At 40.5% G+C, this 16,162-nt stretch overlaps 2 protein-coding genes across 4 annotated transcripts; one reads left to right on the top strand and one right to left on the bottom strand.

Annotated features, from left to right (window-relative positions):
- Nucleotides 1–1,835: 1,835 nt before the first annotated feature.
- Nucleotides 1,836–6,446, bottom strand: ap3m1 (adaptor related protein complex 3 subunit mu 1). 2 transcript variants are annotated; one of them, XM_054798686.1, is made up of 9 exons: nucleotides 6,407–6,446; nucleotides 5,796–6,073; nucleotides 5,552–5,723; nucleotides 5,344–5,481; nucleotides 4,849–4,934; nucleotides 4,641–4,774; nucleotides 2,968–3,175; nucleotides 2,724–2,868; nucleotides 1,836–2,641 (listed from the first exon to the last, which is right to left on the bottom strand). In XM_054798686.1, the coding sequence occupies exons 2-9, from the start codon at nucleotides 6,066–6,068 to the stop codon at nucleotides 2,541–2,543; spliced, it is 1,257 nt and encodes a 418-aa protein (XP_054654661.1). In that variant the 5' UTR covers nucleotides 6,069–6,073; nucleotides 6,407–6,446; the 3' UTR covers nucleotides 1,836–2,540. The 2 variants fall into 2 exon arrangements, with proteins under 2 accessions (XP_054654661.1, XP_054654662.1); XM_054798687.1 differs by lacking the exon at nucleotides 6,407–6,446 and adding an exon at nucleotides 6,197–6,355.
- Nucleotides 6,447–7,321: 875 nt separating this feature from the next.
- adka (adenosine kinase a) lies at nucleotides 7,322–15,649 on the top strand. Of its 2 annotated transcripts, none has more exons than XM_054798934.1 (11): nucleotides 7,322–7,499; nucleotides 8,860–8,934; nucleotides 9,519–9,572; nucleotides 12,516–12,594; nucleotides 12,685–12,857; nucleotides 12,937–13,045; nucleotides 13,621–13,791; nucleotides 14,054–14,089; nucleotides 14,186–14,300; nucleotides 14,379–14,465; nucleotides 14,539–15,649. In XM_054798934.1, exons 1-11 carry the CDS (start codon nucleotides 7,408–7,410, stop codon nucleotides 14,661–14,663), a joined length of 1,116 nt encoding a protein of 371 aa, XP_054654909.1. In that variant the 5' UTR covers nucleotides 7,322–7,407; the 3' UTR covers nucleotides 14,664–15,649. The 2 variants fall into 2 exon arrangements, with proteins under 2 accessions (XP_054654909.1, XP_054654910.1); XM_054798935.1 differs by lacking the exon at nucleotides 7,322–7,499 and adding an exon at nucleotides 8,046–8,228.
- The last annotated feature ends 513 nt before the right edge of the window (nucleotides 15,650–16,162 follow it).

Below are 16,162 nucleotides of genomic sequence, written 5' to 3'. Positions count from 1 at the left end.
CCATGATCCATGGGGAGCCCCATTGTGGACGAAGGGGCGCATTCTCAGTAAATGTGCAAGGGATGCGCTTCGCTACTGCGAGGCATAGAGGACAAAACCGGCCCGAGGCAGGAGTGGGGGGGAAAAAAAGGTGAACAGGGCCCTCCAAATGAAATTCTACGTCAGGCCCCAATTTGGCCAGGGGCAGCCCTGAGGGAAAGTATGATGATAACCAGAGAGCCATGAGTGGAACTTAATGAGACTTCGTGGAAAGTTTGCTTCAAAGCGCTTAAAATTTCGCAACTTCACTCAATTACAGTTTTTGAAATATATATTTATTAATCATGCTGTTTTGTGGTTGAATAGGGCCTATTAATAATCCAAAATATGAGGTATTTTTGCCTAAATTAAGCATTTTCACGCTCCATAAATAACATGTATTATTATTATTGTTATTATAAAAATGGCTAAATTAACTAAAATACAGATACAGTCAAACCTGTCTTAGCGGCCACCTTTATAGAACGGCCACGTGCCTATAGCAGCCACTGAAAAATCCCCCGCAGCAAATTTACATGTTATAGACCCTGTGTATAGCAGTCACCTGTCCAACGCGGCCAGCGGCCACCCATTTTGTCTCCCTTGGTCAATATCTGACTGCATATAGCGGCCAAATTACCAACTCAAGTAGAAGCTTCATGCACGAAAAAATTTCGTTTTTCAATCAATGAAGCTGTCGTGTGTAGACTTTAATTACTGTATAAGGCATTCGGAATAATCATTCAAAGATGCTGGGATGATATGTAGTATTCTACACTGGTCACTAGGTGTCAGTAATGTTACTGCAATGGTCGTCACACGAGCACCAGAATTGTACGTTAACCCCCAACACGAGCTACTGTTGCAGCTGCAACCCATGGCAAGCTAACACTCAACTTTGATCCCCAGTGCCACTCCTTGTCATTTTAATTAATTAATTTACAGCAACACACACACGAGTACGAGTCTTATTTATGTTTTAAATTGTTTCATTTCTGTTATTATGACTACTATATTGGGTCATATGAGTGTAACGGTGACTATAGGTGTGTTATTGGCTCTAATAATGTTAAAAAATGTATTTAGAAGGTTGTAAACCGGTTTCTGTAACTATGCTGTAACTACGTATATGAAAAAATTCCATTAAAATTCGCTCATCATGGTAACCACTATAAACTAGGTGAGTTTATTTTGGTTCATAGGTGAATAATTTTATTACACAGTTAACACAGTTAGTTACCTTCTCTTTCTGCAGTACTTGACAATTACAATGCTTTTTATGATGGTGGCAGTTTGAGCCTGGAACAAATTAATTCACTTATTTCCTTTTGGGGAAAATTAGTTTTGAAGCTAGAACAACATAGATGTCTCCTAGTTCACACTCTTAATTATTTCCATACACACAGTCAAATTTAAAGTACTGTATTATTAAAATTCACAGTCATTTTTCCACCAAATAAACTTCTCATTTACCCAAGATCTTGACAAAACTGACATACCCAGGTAAAAAAAAACTTTGCCCAGAGTGGCCCTGCTAAAATTTATAAATATATACCTCTCCCACACATCATCAGCCTGATTGTAATGCATTTTTAGGAACTTTGAAGTGCGGTGCAAACACAAATCAGACTGATTATTTTACCTGGACATTGTAAAAGTTTCTGCAAATGTTGGTGGAAAAGGACTTTTCCTTTAACATATATTAACTTTTCTAGAGGTGCAGAGGAGTAGAAAAATATGGAAATCCTGACATGTCTTCTGACATGCTAATTAACCTGTTGAATAACACACATTAACTTCAAAGAACCACAAAGAAACAAGGTCATTTAAAGTTTTAATAAGGCATCTTGCACATTTAAAGTGAGCTTGATACAAGAGCAGATGCAGTATTTTTTCCATGTAGAGAAATGATTGTGCAAATACTGGGCTAAGATAGGAAGTTTCGTTCAAGATCACGTTAAAGGTTGTGCGTTGTGGGTGCCAATCACGTAGGCTGTTTTTAGCTGTGTTTGACCCACAGCCAATCACAGCCTGACATCTTAGTGTGCAGAAAACACGACAGGCAAACTTATCTGACATAGATTGCTATAAAGTCCTGAAGGAAGCACCTTGAGGCGCCATACAAGGCCACATTACAGAGTGAATGTCCATGTGCAACAAAACCTGTGCTAAAGACGGTGTCTCAAGAAAGTGTATTTTTCACATATAAACAAAAGTAGAAAAATTATATGCAAAAAGGCTACAAGGTGACATACAAGCAATATTTCAATAGGTTGACAACATGATTGTGTGATCTCAGTGTCCTCTTACAATCCCTTCATCAGACAGACAGTGGTAAGAAAATGACAAGTTGTGAAAAAGTCACATTGATTTGTTATTAAGGCTTCCCTTCACAGGCCACAAAAGCAGCTTGGTGTATATACAGAACATGTAATGCCATGACATTTAATAATAAATAACTTAGAATGCAAAGTCATTCATTATCAGTAATGAGGTTTGGATCTTTATTGTCGACCTTTTATTCAGGTCCGCACTTGGAATTTCCCAGCTTTTGTCACGTACTTGACCCCTTTAAAGGGTTTGTACTTTTCGCCGTACATGTCCAGACGATTCACCTTCAGGCCTGCGTCACAGCGGAGAGGACAGTCATACATTTCTTGATTTTAAAAAAACATAATTGTTTGCATTCCATATTTGGAGGTTACCTGATATAGCCAGCTGCTGTATCTTCAAGTCAATGTTGAGCGAGGGGTTCTCCTCAGGTTTTGGAGCTCCTGCCTGCACGCTTAGGCTGCCTCGCAGGTTAGGAAGCTTCTGGGGGTTCAGCTTCCCGATGTCCCAAACCAACACCTAGGAAGACATATCAGTGGGATACACTGGCAGGACCTGAATAACAAAAGCCAGCTAACCCTCCTTTGCATGAGAGACACTTCTTGATCGCACAATCACCTTGGTGGCGAGGTCGTACGTGTAGCTTCCCTGCGTGGCTGTGAGGTTGGTACTGAGCACAGCTTTAGGCATGTGGATGGTGACCATCAAACCCTCCACCATCTTCCCCATGGTCTGCTTGGGTCCTATTGTGATGTCCAGACGACCGCAAGAGCCTGTCTCCAAGAAACTGATGTTCTGCTTCACGTACACCGGAATGGCCACCAGACTGGCGATAAGGAATCAAAACGTGATTACTACAGAAAAGGCGGATTTTAACGTCATTTGTAAACATCCTATAGTTCATCATACAGTGCTGTGAAAAAGTTCAAGTCACCCTAGCTTTGTTGGTTTAATGACCTTTTTCATCATTTGACATAATAAAACAGCAAATAGTCGCGAACATACGTATGAAGATACGTATATATTTAAACCGTGACTTTTTCATACCGTGGTATGCACTGAAACCGGTAACCGGCCCATGCCTACCGGCAATCGAGTCTGGTGCTTGTGTGTCTCACCCAACATTACTGACACCTTGTGACCGGTAGAATACTACATAGCAGGGGTCACCAATGTTTTTCCTTGTGAGAGCTACTTTTACAAAATGAAAATGGCCAAGAGCGACTCATTTTTGTAACATTTATTTTCAGAGCTTATTTTAAACCCAAACAAAGCAAATATGCTTGTTTTACCAGAACATGAACAAAATGCTGGTGTCCACAACTCACATTTTGTATTTCAGAATGCATTTCTTTCTACTGTTCTTTCATTATTAACTGAAAACCTGAATGAAAAGCAGGCTTGCGGGCACCTCATGTGGTCATGGGGGGCGACCTGGTGCCCGCGGGCACCACGTTGGTGACCCCTGCTACATGTCATAGCATCATCTTTGAATGCGTCATCAGAATGCCTTATATTTGTATTTGAGTTCATTTAGCCCTTTTTATGCTTGACAATGCTTAATTTGAAAAATGTGCTTAAATATGCATATTTTTGGACTAATAATAGACCGTATTCAGCCACAAAATAGCATGATTTACACATATATTTTTGGAAAAACCGTGATGATAGAGCAAAGCTGCAAAATTCAAAGCACTAAGTCGTAAAGGATTACTGTACAAAGTCATAAACAACAAATTCAATGCTAATCTTGTGGCTAATAAACAGATAAAAAGATGTTAAAGATGTTAAGATTTGCTGTGTGTAAGATGGTAATCACAGCATTTCACATACATCCATTTATTTGTGGCGACTTGATAGAGTTGGCACTACCCTTTTATGTTTTGTTTTTCCAGATTTGGCACTACCTGTTTCCCTTTGCCCACAAACACATTATAAGGGGACTGTCTTTGTCGTTTGTCGTTAAAACTCTGCTGCTTAACACACTTCATATGCACATACCACAACTGACTTGATCACAAAAATCAGTTTACAAGAAACATCATGAATGTTTTTTTTGTGATTGCCCGTGCGTGTTATAAGACGCACGCATGCACATCTACTGCTGCACGAAATATAACCAACACCCATAGGTCAATAACTTCTTGTTCCATTTAACCCATTTAACAAACACTAAGTCAGAGTTTCTGAATGCCACAGATAGATCGCAGCCATGTGGGGAAACACTGAATCGCACCTCTTTTCCCTGATCTAAAACACACAAGAAGACATTCTGTATTAGCCGTGCTTACTTCTGAGAGCTGACATGATAAGTCATGAGGGTGAAGTTGCCATCGGGCGGGATGAAAGAGAGGACGCGCTCCGATTCCCAGCGCTTAAAACGCACACATGGGTGAAAGCTGACGTCGTCAAGAAGACGAGGATTCTTGAATACACAAAATGACAACACCAGGGGTGAGTTTCACAATTGGATGCACACATGAGAGGAGGCGAACTCACCATGAATGACAGAGTGAGGTCAGGCATCCCTGTGAGTCTCACACAGGCTTCTATTACACCCTGGATCTCTGCAAATACTGTGGAACCTCCACGAGAAGGACAGTTAACACATTAGCATAAATGGCTCAATTAATGCCTCTATTCATTTAACTGAATAGTCTCCCATAGTTGCCGGGTGCGTGGTCAATAAAAGCAAATGGCCGCTGGGGTCTCTGCTGATGTGTTTTTTCTTTAAATTATCAAATACACAAAATGGCAGGAGCTACATTTGAAGTATCATGACATGTCAGCATCCAGCAGCTTTATCTACCTCTGCATGCACTTTAAATCCCTGCTAAAGTTGAAAAAATGAAGTTGTTACACTGCATACATAAAGAGTTTTTTAATTTCTGCAATAACAGCCCCTCTCCAATTATTGCCACCCTTTTTGCGATTTATGTCAGTAATCATCCCAGCCATAATGACATGATAACAATGTCCAAAACAGATAATCACCTGATTTGTCCAAAATGGCATCTATTTCCTCAATGACGTCGAAGTATGCTTCATTGTTGGTATATTTCACACCAGCTCGCCTCCAGGGAATATTAGACAATTGACCGGTTGGTAACATGTCTCCAACATTGCTTCCCCCTGGAAAAAAAGACAACTGCAACATGATTGACTTTTAAGTGGCCAAAATGAATGCTGGGCGTCTGTTTACCTGTCAGGGTATTGACAACTGATCTCAGGATGGTGGGGGGCTTAATCATCTCCTTAAGGACATTGGACTCTGTCGCCAAAGGAAAGCCGTTGTCAAGCATCTCTTCCAAAATCTCATAAACTGTCACCAGGTTGTCTTTGATGACCCCTTCGGTGCATTCTCCAAAGTAGTCCTGTTGCCAACAAAACACTTGATAACTGCATTTGCTTTTTGAATTTTTTTTAGATATCAAAAAGCTTCACACCTGAAGCGTGTCTGCGACTCTGTGCAGGAATTCAATGACAAACAGTGGAGGAACTTCAGTCTGGGTGACAGAGAGGAAGAAGAGCTTCCCTCTGTATATACTGATGAGATAGTGATGTGGGGTCTGCAATATAGGAGGCACATTTTCGGGCTCCAACGCTTTCTCCTTGGCTTCGAAGAAGTAGTCGCATACACTCCTGTTTATGACACTCTTCCAGTGTTTCTCCAGGAAGATGTCTCCCGTGTGATTAATCAGGAACAGACTGTGGATCATCTCAGCTGAAACAATGAGACGATTGTTGTTGTTGTTGTTGTCAATAGACTAGTGCAGCACTCATGTCAGCACTTTTACAGCATACATCCCAATATATTAGTCTATTTTTCATGTTTTTTCAAACTTACTGTACGGAAGTGCCACGTTATGCCAACTGGCCGACTGTCAGTCCACGTTAACTCCAATTACCTGAACTTGCAGTTTATGAATTCGGAACTTGATCTAACATGCATTACTGTCCACAAGACGAAGCACTATTCAACATGCACAGCCGTATAAAGCTTAATTATATAAATGATTTAAACAGATAAGGTTATGAATAACATTTTAACTTTTACCTGCTGACTGTAGTTGGGTCGACCAGCGATGGTGATGTTGCCAATATGGCAGGAGTGACTGACGTGACGCCTGCACGGTGGTCACACAAACTCACTTGAGTCACCATTTTCTTCTGATGAAGATATATTAAAATATTTTATTTTAGTTCTTATTTTGGTTTGTTTTTGACTTTGTGTGGTCACAATGTAGGTAATTTTTTGTCTAGACCAAATGACCAGTCTTTTTCATCAGGCATATTTACAGTCAACTACTTCTGCTTTGATAGATTTTATTTCATACCCTCATTTTCGTCTATCAGGATTTCTTTTCCCTCGAAGCACTGTTAGATAAAAGTCTGTACTGTACTATGATGCGTGATAAATGTTTTATATCGGCACTCGTGTCACGTAGAGCAACATTCTTGTGAAAATGTTTATTATCCCTGTATACGCTTTGCGATAAATACCTAACATGAACTCCTGTAACTTTTTACGGAAATCCCAAAATAGTGCTTCATTGAAGAAAGTGAATCACATGCTTTTACAATTGCACAATTTCCCCTTTAATTTCGTAACATGTGTATTAATTCCCATTACTTTATACAATGTGATTCCATTTACTACCTTACTGACTGACTGAAATAAGCAACAGAAGAGATAATTTATAATAATCCTTTAATTTAATATAATAATAATAATAACAATAATAATGATAATAATCGTGATAATAATAATAACATGATAATAATAATAATAATCACTCATTCGTTCATTCATTCATTGAATTAATAATAATAATAATAATAATAATAATACATAGTCTATACTGTACTGTAAATGCAACTTGTGATTGGTGGAAGTCTCTTGTCGTCACGACTCAGCCGCCTGCCAGCCCTCAATCGGGGTGAATAATGACCAATTAAAAACCAAGTGGACACCATACTAGTTTTGTCACGCCGGGTTAAGAAAACCAGGTAAACGAGGTAAAGGCCATCGAAACGTGACTTGCTTGACCAACAGTAATGGCCTCCGAGGAACCTAAAGCAAAGAAAGCTAAACTTTGGAAAGGAGAAAAAGCGGACTCGGTGGCCAAAACATCTCCTGTTAAACTAAGGTGACCACACGCTAAGGAAACAATTCTTTAATTTGTTCTTTAGTTGTTACAACGTGTGACGCTAACCTGGTTAAAACGTGGAATTCTGTCGTAATGCAACGTTTTTTTTAGAACATTAATGTTTATGAATAGAAAGGAGGTCAAAGTTTAACAGAAGGGTGCAAAGTCCTTAAAGTAAGTAATCAGGCAGCTAGCATTGTTTTTTTTTTTTTAGCTCACTTTAGCTCAGTAACGGTCTTGAAAGTGTCCCTGTGTGTCATTGTCAACGAGCACAAGGTGACCCATTGTATGTAGAAGCTGAGCAGAAATAAATAGTCAGGAAATTGTTGTTCCGTTGCCAGGCCTTATGTGAAGCACCTGAACGCACCGGCGTCCGAATAGCACGGCTGTCACGTGACCCCCTAATAGGCGCTCTAGTGCTTAAATCCAGCTCTCTCTCCTTATCAGCTGTCATCAGCACGCCTCTCACGATGTTGCATGTATCTTTACAACAAGAGTGTACTGAGGCGTTCCAAGCCAATAGCCAGACAGAGAGCGACTGTCCTGGCCCTTCCTCCTTTCAGATGCCACCAGTCACCCAGCCAGGAGGAGGGGCTGGGATTTTGCAGGGGAAGCATCGACTTGCCATAGTGCTGAAATTGAGGAGTTTTTAAAAGCCTTGTTCTTTCTGAGATAGGGTTAGCTTGCTCAACAGGTCTCTAGCACAGACGAAGAGATGTCTGCACTGGGGTAAGCTTAAATAGACAAAGAGGCTTAATCTGTATGGGGCTTGTGTAATGTGCTCTTTCTTTATGCAAGGAAGATGTAAGTGTTGGAGAAGACAATTAGGGTGCGGTGCCTTTCTTTAAATATATTCATGCTTTATTCTCGTGTGTTTTGTCAATATTTACGGAAGCATTTCAGTTATGGCTGCTGACTTGTAAGATTCAGTGCAGTAGGCCTGTGGCAGATTTTATGGCTGTTTGCTTCCAGAAAACCATGTGCAAGCTCCACTTAATGATGATATTCGTTGACACAAGGCCTGAGTGCCAGCTGGTAATATCAATGTGCTGTTTAGAAGCCTAATAAAATCACATGACTTCCTTTTTATAATGAAATATTCAAGATCAGTGTCGTCCCAAGAAACAACACACAGCTTGTTTCTGTTATCTTAATGGAATCACACAAATGGCTTGACTGGGTTCTCTTCTTCCACATGCATTCATACAATGTTAGAAGTGTATATGTGTCAGGCCTGGTCTGTGCGTGCAAACTGGGAGTCTTGCGTAATCATGTGCTGGTGCTGGCTTATAAACACTCAATCACTCAACACTCTTATAAAAAATCCTCTTTTTTTTAACGCTTAGTCTCTGTGTTTCAGCCCTAATTCACTCTTTGGGATGGGGAATCCCTTGCTGGACATCTGTGCTGTGGTGGACAAAGACTTCCTGGACAAGTAAGATGATGAATTAAAGTAAATATACAGTCAAAAAAGTCGAAGTTGAGCTAAGCTGCATTTTTCAGAATGTACAATAATGAGTTATTCCCATAATATTTGCTGTAAAACCTCCATAACAAACAGATATTTGATACAGATGATGATGACTAGTCCTACTGTATTGTAGTAGAGCACCAATTTCGACATTTTAATTTTGACTTCCTTCATTTGACTCTCTGTCCCCTGCAATAGTGTGAGTCTTCATTAGTCATCAGCTGGGTTTTTTTCTGCGTCCAAGCTGAAGTGACCAGGGCAAAGGGCTCTGTGTGGCTTCCAGTTAGGTTAGAGTCCACCCTCCAAGGCCTTGCGTAAAACTCCAGGATTAGATAGATCTAAGCCAGCCAAGCACACGTCTATTTCAACCTCCCCCAGAATAAAGCAAAAAACCCTCTCCTGCAGTAAAAATGTACATAGACAGCAGCACTACTATTGTGTGAGTTAGCCATATAAACACAAAGAATGTCTTGAATGTTGTGTATTTGTTCCCCAGCAATAACCTACCATGCAATCTAATTCCTCTTTCCTATTTGTCCTTTTTGCAGATACACACTGAAGCCCAATGACCAAATCCTGGCAGAGGACAAGCACAAAATGATGTTGGTATCTCCTACATTACAGCCCCTCTTGTAGAATATTGACTATTTTATGTGCCCTGTCTCTTGCTTTCGCTATTATATCTACACTCCTCACTGTGCTGGAGCAGGCCAGTCAAAGCAGGCCACAAACGGCCTGCTTTGACCTCCGTTCTGTTACAGAACAGCAATAGCAAAGCTGTGGATTCAGCACAGGGAGAGTGTGTGTCAGCCAATAGCAGAGCAAGACTTTTCACCTCCCAGTGCCTCTGAGAAAAGAGCCACAAAACAAACAGCAGAAGATAAGAAAGTTGTGTGAGTGTGAGAGAGAGAGAGAGAGACAAAGAGCACCACTTACACCGACTGTGGTTATACATCAAGGAGTTGTACATTCACAGGAAATACACTTGAAGTCATCCATTACTCAGGCTTCACTTGACGTCAACAGAGGTTTTTAATTTTTTTTTAAATTCCCCTTAGTAGGAAGTTTTCATTAATTTCTTCAGCCTCTTTCACACAGAGATCCTGTAGAACTGCAAGAAGCTGTATTTGCTGTTTACACAGAACCCAGCAAAGGTGGAATATTTTGCCACCACACTGCAACATGGCACCACACAATCAGACGATGAGACTAATCACATGAGCACCGGAGTCTGACAGCAATGTTGGCCCTTTTCACACTCTGTGAAAGATGTCTCTGTCTGTCTTTTTCCCCTTGTGCTGTATAAATGGCACCTCGACAGACGGACCTAGTCGAACCGGCATTTTTCCGCCTCTGAAAGTGGTATCCAAAGCTGTACCAGAAGTGGGGAGCTGCCTCTGTGAAAGGGAATGACAGAAAGGCGAGACAGGGTGTGAAGTACTGAGACTGAAGACTTGCGGGGGGACAAAGACGGGGACTAGGACTCTGGCACCAACGAGTTCCCATGCTCCTGCTTTTTTCTTTATATCTCTATATTCTTTTTTTAGAAATGTCAGATAGCTCTGGGGAAATCTGACATGGCAAGTATAGCATCCTGTCCACTCATTGGTCGATCAATGAGACTCCTGCTGATTGGTCCTCGTCTGGGCGACAGCGATGAAAGGTTGAACATTTTTCAACTTTCTGCGATCGCGTCGCATGACACGCACAAACACAAACTTTCACACACACAAATCTCACGTGTCGCTTGGCTGAACGGTGACATGCGATGAGCGCTGTATCGCTCAGGTTCCATTGAAAATGAATGGAATAGAGGCGATATTGCCTACCGTATGTGTCGCCCATAATTTCTCCCGTAGTAATGTTGACAGTAATTGTCGCTGTCCGACAGGTGTTTTATATGTTACACCAGGCACATGTGCTGATGTTGTCACTGGAGGTGTCACGAAATCTTGTCACAAGATATCGTGGCATTAAAATGTGTCGAAATTTCTCATTTGGAAAAAAGCTGTTTCGCAAGAACAGGGCAGCCAGAAGCCAATCAAATTGTGAACCATGGCATCGTTACTATGAATGATAATACACGTAATATGGAAGTGGCAGTGCGCAAGGCATTATGGGAACTGTTGCACAAGCGGTGCACAATGTGGTGTAAGCCAAGCTGCCAGTATTATTATTTTGTCTTTTTTTTTTTTTTTTTTTTTTTTTTTTTACTTGAAATTAGATCAACTTGAAATTGAACAGCTACTTACAGAGTTGGACCATTTACATGGATTTAGATGAATTTGGTTGCAAGGGGGCACCAAACAAAGCCAAAAAAGATTCCAGGGAGATATCAGATCTACGTATATGCTATATTAAGTGTGTTAAACATTTCTGAACCAAAATATGGCAAGTTTGGGACAGAACCTGAATATGTGAAAGTGTTTGGCTGGAGATTGTTTACACCTGTTACACGCATCAGTCATACTAGGGTAGATTCGAGACAATTTTAAATTGGTGTCATGAATTTTGTGCACCACTTTACACTGCAGCAGGCCATGTCTTATACAAATTGAGGAGGAGTGAATCGACCGCAACACAAGTTGCCAGCAAACATCCGGAAAAGTGGTTCCTAGTTCCTGCTCCCAGGACTCCTTGGGGGCAGACGGTTGATTAAGCAATCTAAACAAGGACTTCCTAATAAGAACCGGGATATAAAGCTAGCAGTATTGTCGTTGAGTGTATGGCAAATTAATTAATTCCACAACCTTACAGAGTGAAAGATTACATATTAAAGAAAATATTGCATTATTCTATATTATTATTATTATTATTATTATTATTATTATTATTATTATTATTACGGTATATACTATCATAACAGCGGTTTATTTGGTTACAAAAATGTTGACAATCATATTGTTTAGCGTTAATTCGTAGGAAACTGTTTTATGACTCGCTTAAATACAAAGACTTTGTTGGTCCAATAATCATTGTACTTTTCTAATAATTAATGTTAAAATCTCATCTCGTTCTCATGGACCCAATCTTGTGCACAATCTTGAAAACTAATGGATTTGTGAACTCTGACCTGCTGTCATTCATCACAGACGCTGTGAAATATCTGTTGATTTTGTTTCCATGATACGCAACATGTGTAAGAATGTTTCCCCCCCACTGCAACATCTGGGTCTTAACAGCAATGGGTCTGTTATCACTGCCGAATTAAAGCCATGGTGCACAACGTGTAGAATTATGGCTAATTTGGTGGGATTTGTAACCCTAATATCAAATGATAAACTCGGTTATTGTGTTATGTAAGTACGTCAAGTAATAAGGAAGAGGCTTGCGTTGACTAAATGTTTTACAGCATGTTAGCCATCACCTCTTTCTGTTTCTTTTACTCCGCCTCATTCAGTCTTTTGTAGTACACATCTTCTGCCTGTAGAGGTCTGTGTCTACTGTGGATCAGGCTGAGTAAGAGTCAAGCATTTGATTGACTGTTCTTGGAATGGCATACCGTGTTCAAGCGCACTTGCATGGATTATGTTATCTCCATGCAGGTTTGATGAGCTGGTGAATAAGTTCAAAGCAGAGTACCACGCCGGGGGAGCCACACAAAACTCCATCAAGGTCGCTCAGGTCAGTCACAGAACATCACCATAGTAATACTGTAATTTCATGAAAGACTGGTAATTTGTTCTGATGTGTCTCTACTGTCACTGTTTCTAGTGGATGATCCAGGAGCCTCATAATGTGGGCACCTTCTTTGGCTGCATTGGCAAAGACAAGTTTGGAGAGATCCTGAAGAAGAAAGCGGAGGAGGCTCATATTGATGCCCACTACTACGTGCAAGATGTGGAGCCCACGGGGACGTGCGCCGCGTGCATCACTGGAGCGAACCGGTAATGCCCACACACTCATTCACGCACTCAGTCGATATTTTTTTCATCATCTCTGGTGTTTTCCCTCTTCTTCTTTCAGGTCACTGGTGGCTAACCTGGCTGCTGCTAACTGTTATAAAAAGGAGAAACATTTGGATCTGGAGGAGAATTGGAAGTTGGTGGAAAGTGCTAAAGTGTACTATATTGCTGTGAGTCATAGTTCTGGGTTCCCATGGGTGATTGAAGTGCTTTTTAAGGGTTTGGAATTAGTACTACAATCTCTCAAAAGTGAGTACAGTCCTTTCATTTCAGCAACCATTTTATTACAGTATATCTTCTCAAGGGACAGTGTACAGCTTGCATAGCGGTATGGATTTACTATCTTCACAAAGTGACTCAAAATACATTCTAAATAGCTGTCAAGTGAGTAGCAAGATGATCGTCTTACCTACCCTTACCCAGTTGACAGTAAATATTTACTGCTATACAAGCTGTACACCGACTACTCTAGTTCTAATCCAACTTTAATTTCTACAGTATTGTCTCTTGACAAGATGTAATAAAATGGTGGCTGAAATATAAAGATTGTACAGTGAGATACTGTACAGCGGAGCATCTAAAATTGAACATGATTCATTCCAGGGTGCTAGTAGATGAAACATGAATAATTCATTTGATTGTCCAATTGTTGCTATCATAAAACCTTTCTTTTACTTTTGTGTGATCTTTATTATCTGTACATTACTTGTACTGTCAATAAGGCGTTCTTGACTGTTCCTCACAGGGTTTCTTCCTCACCGTGTCTTTGGAGTCCATGCTGAAAGTGGCCAAGCACGCGTCAGAAAACAACAAACTGTTCTGCCTCAACCTGTCTGCACCTTTCATCTGCCAGTTCTTCAAGGACCACCTCAAGCAGGTCCTGCCCTATGTGGACGTGCTCTTCGGCAATGAGACGGTACAATGTATAGCTATTTTAGTATCTCTCGCTCAATGTTCCCCAACCTTTATCAAGCCAAGGCACATGTTTTACATGATAAAATCTCACAAAGCATGCTAAGACTTATTCTGTTGTGTGAGTGGCAACAGGTGGATACACAGGTCAATTATGTGCCACACTAATGTGCGGCAGCACAGTGGTTTGGAATCACTGCTCTAGCTAATTGCATGTAAGATGCATCAGGATTACTAAACCGTGATTGTGTATTGATGTTCTGCAGGAGGCAGCTGCGTTTGCTAAAGAGCAAGACTTTGAGGTGATTTGATGTTTTTTGTTTCGTTTTTCTTTAAGTACACAATCTGTCCTGCATTTTCATGCATTTTGTATACCGTGTATCATTTGGCCTTTGCAGACCAAAGACGTCAAGGAGATTGCCAAGAAAGTGCAGGCACTTCCCAAAGTCAACACAAAGAGACACAGGATTGTTGTCTTTACTCAGGGGAAGGAGGAAACTGTGATGGCTCTCAGTAAGATTTTTAACTTAGTTTTACTCCTCAAGTAAATATTTGTTTGAGGTCTAATTCCTTTCTCTCCTGTGTGCTCAGGTGACAAAATTGAGACTTTCCCAGTGTTGTTGATTGATCCCAAAGATATCGCTGACACAAACGGTGCCGGTGATGCCTTTGTCGGAGGTACCATCTTCTTATGTTCACCATGCATGTCTGCATTTCCCCAGCCATGACAGTATTGCCTTCCATCATGTAGGTTTCCTGTCTGAGCTGGTCCGAGACAAACCACTGAGCCAATGCGTGAGGGCTGCTCACTACTCTGCCAACGTCATCATTAGAAGATCAGGTTGCACTTTCCCAGAAAAGCCTGATTTTGTCTGAAGAGGCCCTTTTTACCAGTACGATTTTACACAACATGTTTTTAGGCCTGTTCTATACCTATCGGTTAATTTTCCTGATTTCTTATGAATGGTCTGCTATCTGCCTCCTATGTGACTTAGTCTTTCCACGTGGTGGTGCTGCAGGTATTTGGCCTCCAGTGAGTGATTACCAGTAGCTGTGCATCCATGCACACAAAATGTATCCCAGCAATTGAGCATCCGTGGATGTGCTCCAAAAAACACTTAGTGTCCACGTGACATTTTGCAATGCTCTCGTGCTACAACGGTGTCCATTTCTGTCTAAAAATCCGGTATGTGAATACGACAAGATTGTCCACGGCCACTTGTCATGAGGACTATAAAGTAAATTGTGTATATAAAACTTTTAATTGTCTGCAGTCTTCTAATTTGTGTTAGATTGTTTTAATACTTTCTAATTGTCGTTTTATGTATGTGTCATTAATAAGAATGACCACATTTTAAAAACACATTATGCTGTTAAAGCGCCTTCCCATCAAGTCCTGTGTCAATATAACTAATGTTCAGCCTCCATTATGAGTGCCTTTCTTTCTTTGTCATTGTTGCAAAGTTTAAAGACTTGAACCTGCTTTTGTCATCAGAATGTACAACTGGTACTGTTGAAAGGTTAAGACATTTAAACAAGGCTTTTTGTGGGCATATTGGTGGTGGAGTACCTCAACACTCAGCTTTAACTTAGTCAATGAATACTTGTTTATCGCGTTGCGATATAATGCAAGCTTTTCTTTTGACCTTTTCTGTGTTTAATTTGGTTGAAGTCAATCTATACTTGAATACAGTCATCCTTAAGATGCAGAATTTCTTTTTGCAAAGTCTTGAATTTACAATCCATCAAATCATATTCCTCTTGTTCACAAACCACAAAAGTCTTCAAGCGACTGTAATGTCTGGATGTTGCCAGACTGATGCCAAACAAGGATAAATAAAACTAAAGGCTTATGTAGTGAATTTATGTTGCAGATGTTGTCTTTGTTTATTGTATTTAAACATTTTAAAACTGGGTGGAGGCGGGTGAGAGGCAGGAAGGACTTTCAATATTAGTGCAGACCTGCCAACATGTATGAATTTATCATACTTGGCAGGCAATTTGACTCTTGAATACGCTTGTATGCTTCACTGCGCTCCATTTTTTTTCCTGTTTTGAGTTCAGTCTGTACAGTACAGATAAATAAATAGCTTTTATCAGTTTCTCAATAGTATTTCAAATCGGGGGGGAGGTGCAAAAACATTTGTTTCCCAGTGGGGGCATGACAGACGGTTATTGAGAACCGATGCATTAGCCCGACTAATAAAAGCAGCTTTTAACCATTTAAAAGCTCATTGCGCATTCAGTTAAAAGTAATTAATCACTGTGAACCATTTGTTGTTCTGTGTTTTTGTCTGATGGTCTCAACATTGTACGTACAGTGCACCCTCGCTACATCGCAGTTCACCTTACACAGATTCGCTCTTTCAGATTTT

This window comes from Dunckerocampus dactyliophorus, chromosome 14, assembly GCF_027744805.1.
Source record: "Dunckerocampus dactyliophorus isolate RoL2022-P2 chromosome 14, RoL_Ddac_1.1, whole genome shotgun sequence".
NCBI classification, from domain to species: Eukaryota; Metazoa; Chordata; class Actinopteri; order Syngnathiformes; family Syngnathidae; genus Dunckerocampus; species Dunckerocampus dactyliophorus.
Note: the sequence above shows the minus strand (reverse complement) of the source record. Positions and strands in the feature narration are given on the sequence as shown.